Source organism: Haemorhous mexicanus, chromosome 2 (genome assembly GCF_027477595.1).
Source record: "Haemorhous mexicanus isolate bHaeMex1 chromosome 2, bHaeMex1.pri, whole genome shotgun sequence".
NCBI classification, from domain to species: Eukaryota; Metazoa; Chordata; class Aves; order Passeriformes; family Fringillidae; genus Haemorhous; species Haemorhous mexicanus.
In genome coordinates, this window is record NC_082342.1 from 114,032,651 (window position 1) to 114,037,137 (window position 4,487).

Here is a 4,487-nt window from a genome sequence, read left to right on the forward strand (position 1 = left end):
GCCGTATCTCTGGCTACCGCTTAACCGCAAGTATCTGCAGCGCACGAGCAATCCCTGGTTTGTCATCCAGGGAAGCGGCCTCCTGCCTTCGGGACGGGGACCGCAGGGGCTGTGGGGAGCAGGGCGGGGAGGCGCAGGGTGCCGGGCCCCTCTCAGGCCGGGCTGTCCGTACGTGGCATCCCCGGTGGCGCGGGAGGGGCGGCCTCGGCCCGCCCGGTGATGCTCCCGCCGTTACCATGGCAACCGCCCCCCCCCACCCGCACCGCTCGGCCCCACGTGACCCGCGGCGGCGCTCGCGGCCAACCCGCCTGTTACCAGGGCGGGGGCGTTGGGGGGGCGCTCTTGTTTCCGATTGGCTGCTGCCGGAGCTCGCTGATTGGCGGGGAAAGGACGGCGGCTTGCCGATTGGCTGGGCCCGGAGGTGAGGCTGTGGGGTGATGCCGGCCGCCCCGCGTAGCGCCGGGACACAGACAAAGGCTGCCCAAAGGCTGCCCGGAGGCTGCTCGGGCTCCCCCCGCGGCCCCGGGCTGCCGCGGCGCGGGATGGCCTCTGGGGAGCCGCGGCTCTTGGCGCGCTGCTGGGGAGGTGGCAACGAGAGCCTTGCCGGGCGCCCACAGAGACCCGTGCCCTCCCCGCCCGACCGCCCGCTCCTACTGGCGCTGGGGCACGCGGCGCCCAGAGGGGCGGAGCCGGTGTCACGCTCGCCGCGCGCCCGGCAGCCAATGGGCGGGCCGGGAGAACGCGGGCAGCACGCGGGGCCCGCGTGTCCCCCGGCACGGGCTGTCAATCACCCGTCAGTCACTCGGCCCGCCCCGCTCCGGCGCGGCCCCGCCCGGCTGAGGGAGAGCGGCCCCGCAGCGCCGCTCTGTCACGGCGGTCCTCGCTGCGAGCTGTGCCCGGGGCGGCACCGGCGCTGCGGAGCGTTCTGCGGCAGCCGCTGCCTTGTCCCAGGGTTGGGGTGCAAGGGAGTCACCGCCACACTGGAACGGCTCCCCGCTGGCCTCAGCCCCGCAGTTTCTGCCGCCAGCGCCAAGCCCGCGAGGCCCGGCCCCCTCGGGATGCCCGCGGTGCGGGCTCTGCTCCCGGCGCCCTCCCCCGGTGGGGGGAGAGAGGCGGAGCTGGCGTGGCCGCCGCCCGCCGCCTTTATCTGGCGTGGCGGCGCGGGGGGTGGCACTGGGGAACACCTTGTTGTAAGATACGCGCTATAAATACGGCGGCGGGGATGGGAATGCGGCCACGGGCGGCGGGAACAGCTTCGAACTACGGTGGGTGCCTTCCCTGCGGCACGGCGGCTGGGGACCGTTTGAATTGTAATTACCGGCGCGCTGCGGGGCTGCCATCCCCTCGGCCACCCCCCGCACCCGATTCCCGGGAGGAGTCGCGGGGGAAGTTCTGCGTTTTGGCTGGTTTTGTACGGAGGGGAGCGGCGGCAGCGAGCCCCGGAGGCTGCGGCAGGGCAGGCGGAGGAGCGGAGGGTGAGAGAAGGGACGGGGAGGGGAAGGCTGGAGGAAGGACGTGGGGCTGGGAATAAAGACGGCGGAGGAGGAGAAGGCGCTGGCGGGAGGGGACGGGAGGACGGGAAGGCGGGCTGGGGGAGGGAGGAGAAAGAGGGAGAGCAGCCTCTAACCCCGGCGCCACCGCCTCCCAGCAGGGCTCTGATCGCCAGCAGCCGCCGAGCCCAGCCCGCGACGGAGGGCGGCCGGTGCCGCTAGCGCGGAGGAGGAGGGGGAGGAAGAGGTCGCCGCCGGAGGAGCCCCGCGGTCTGGTCCGAGCCGCGTCGCTGAGCACGCCTGCCCAGCCGCCAGCATGATGCAGATCTGCGACTCGTACAGCCAGAAGTACTCCCTCTTCAACGCCATGAACCGCTTCATCGGCGCTGTCAACAACATGGACCAGACGGTGATGGTGCCGAGCCTGCTGCGCGACGTGCCGCTGCTGCTGGAGGAGCTGGACGCGGCGGGCGCCGTGTGTCCGACCCGGGATGCCGCCCTGCCGTCCGGCGACCCCAGCGCCTACTTCTCCCGCAGGGACATGTACAGCCACTACATGCTGCTCAAGTCCATCCGCAACGACATCGAGTGGGGCGTGGTGCAGCCGCCGGCGGGCGAGGAGGCCGCCCGCAAGAAGGACAAGCTGGGCGGCGGGCCCGCCGAGGAGGGCGAGGGGGAGGAGGACCTGGAGCAGCAGTTCCATTACCACCTCAGCGGACTCCACTCGGTCCTCTCCAAGCTCACCCGCAAGGCCAACGTCCTCACCAACAGATACAAGCAGGAGATCGGCGTCAGCAGCTGGGGGCAGTGAGCGCCGGGGGGAGCGGGGGAAGGGGCTCCGAGCCGGCGGGAGCGGCGCGTCCCCACCCGGCGCAGCCGCTGCTGCGGTGGCCGAGGGCAGCGCCCCGGGCCCGGGCTTCCCTGCGTGCTCCCAAGACTGCAGCAGGTTTTCTACCAACGCACAAGAGAGAGAAAGAAATGTAAATTAATCAGTACTAGTTTATTAATTATTTTGACCCCCTCCGTGTTTTTTTCGTTGTACGGTCCGGGACGAGCAGTTGCTGTGCCTGCCCCGGCAGGGAGGCTGAAACCCGTGTGCTTACGAGGTGATGGCATTGCTGGCCGATAAGGAGGCTCCACTCAAGCCGATGAACATAACGAAACTGGCACAAAATTGCTTCTGTCACCTCGGAGGGAAGCCAGTGAGCTAAGGAACATCCCTCTGTTGTGGGAGAGATGGCGGGTCGTATGGTTGTACATGTACTGGAGTTTATTTCAAACTTTTTTACTCAGATGTAGAGTATATTCTAAAATAAATGCAAATGTATTAACGAAGAGTGACCTAAACTTTTGGTATGATTTATCTTTCTTTAATTAAATGATATTTTAAACATCTGGAATTCTTCTGTTTTTCTTCTGTGTCACATTCAGAGTTGCCTTACTAGATACAGAAATCTGTATGCAAGAGAGGGGGTTTTGTGGCTTTGTTTTTTTTCCATCAAAACAATTAGGCAGTGATGATAACTTGGCGTATCTAAAATGTTTGAATCACCATATTAAACTTAACCATACATGGCCTGAATTTTAGTAAGCTGTTCCCAGCTGCACAGTGCAGTTGCTCTGTGTGAGTGTTGGATTGAAGGTCAGTGCCTCTTTAACAAAATCTGAGAAGATCGAGTCATAGTTACTCTCCAGGCAGCGATTCATGGCAGTTGGAGCAAAGCCTAGGAATGACTCTTGCTTTTTTCGGGAAGTATCTTAATGTACTGTAGGGAGCTCCTTTCTCTCCAAATAGATCTGGCAGACTTGCCTCCCCAGTCTCTCTGCATTTCTTTCCCCTAATCCTCCTTGGATACCAGGAGTTAATCGGTTTTATGTTATCCAGATTGTATTGATTTCTTTCTCTCTACTTTTTTTTTTTTCATTTTGAGAAGTGAAGTACCTCAGAATTGGGTGTCTATATTGTGTTAGAACACAATATATTCTGATATTAAAGTGCACTTGCTGGTTGTGATACAATGCATAACAGAGAATAAATGTTTTGTAAATATGTAAGTCCTTACATCATGTAAATTTTCTTCTCAGGCGCTGAAATGCCAAGTTTGTAGACATACTGAAATATCACTTTGTATTACTGTCGTCAAATTTAGGGTTTGTTTGGTAGTGTTGGTTTGGGGTTTTTCTTCTTCTAAAAATAGAAGAATTTTTCTCTCAACTTCAAGGATATTTTTGTTCAGATATTCCTTAGCACTTTATTTTTCAGCCCAACTGTTAGGATGTTGTAGTAAAGCATGAGCACTCCAGACATGGTACTAGTTGGCAGATGTTTGTGTAGTTAAAACACTTGGCCTAAATCTATGTTTAAAAATATATATTTTGGAATGTTTTTCCCTTCTGGGGTAAAGAACAGCTTTGTAAGGCTGGATAATTTTTAGTTTGGTGATGCTTGTTCTTTTTGTAATGTTTTTAACTCCACTTCCCCTCCCCTCTTGGGAAGATGCCAGGAAAAAAAGTCAGGAACAAGGCGAGGGATTACCCTGGTTTCCTAACATGTCAGCTTGCCAGTCTTTCCACAGCCGAACTAATGCAGTGTGAAAGGTGCAGTGCCCTGTGCTGGATGCTGAAGTTCTGTTCTGAAGACAAGGTTGAGAGGGAGAACCTGTTCTGCTGTGTGGCTCCCTTCTGGCCCTGCACTGCATCAGCTGGAAACCACATTACAGCTTCTGCTGGGGAGCACTGGTGAAACCTCAGACAAAAGCAGCTCATGCAGTTTCACCCATGTGCCTTTTGATCTCCCAGTAGCTTCTCCTGGTATGGGTTTAGACAATACTGTTTAAATGTTGCACAAGAGACAATGTGATGCTGATTTAGACTGTGAGTAATGTCAGAAAAATAGTGTTACATTAGCACAGCACAGCCATGATTATGGCATCCATTCCCTTTGCATTCTAAAAAAAAAAGCACAAGAGAAAAGTTTTGGTGGAAGAGCAGCTGAAA

General features: G+C 58.0%; 1 protein-coding gene across 4 annotated transcripts; it reads left to right on the forward strand.

Moving 5' to 3' along the window:
* Nucleotides 1-902: 902 nt before the first annotated feature.
* MID1IP1 (MID1 interacting protein 1) lies at nt 903-2,890 on the forward strand. Of its 4 annotated transcripts, none has more exons than XM_059839977.1 (2): nt 903-1,475; nt 1,649-2,890. In XM_059839977.1, exon 2 carries the CDS (start codon nt 1,807-1,809, stop codon nt 2,299-2,301), a length of 495 nt encoding a protein of 164 aa, XP_059695960.1. In that variant the 5' UTR covers nt 903-1,475; nt 1,649-1,806; the 3' UTR covers nt 2,302-2,890. The 4 variants fall into 4 exon arrangements, with proteins under 4 accessions (XP_059695960.1, XP_059695958.1, XP_059695961.1 ...); XM_059839975.1 differs by having other exon boundaries at nt 1,652-2,890; XM_059839978.1 differs by having other exon boundaries at nt 903-1,265.
* The last annotated feature ends 1,597 nt before the right edge of the window (nt 2,891-4,487 follow it).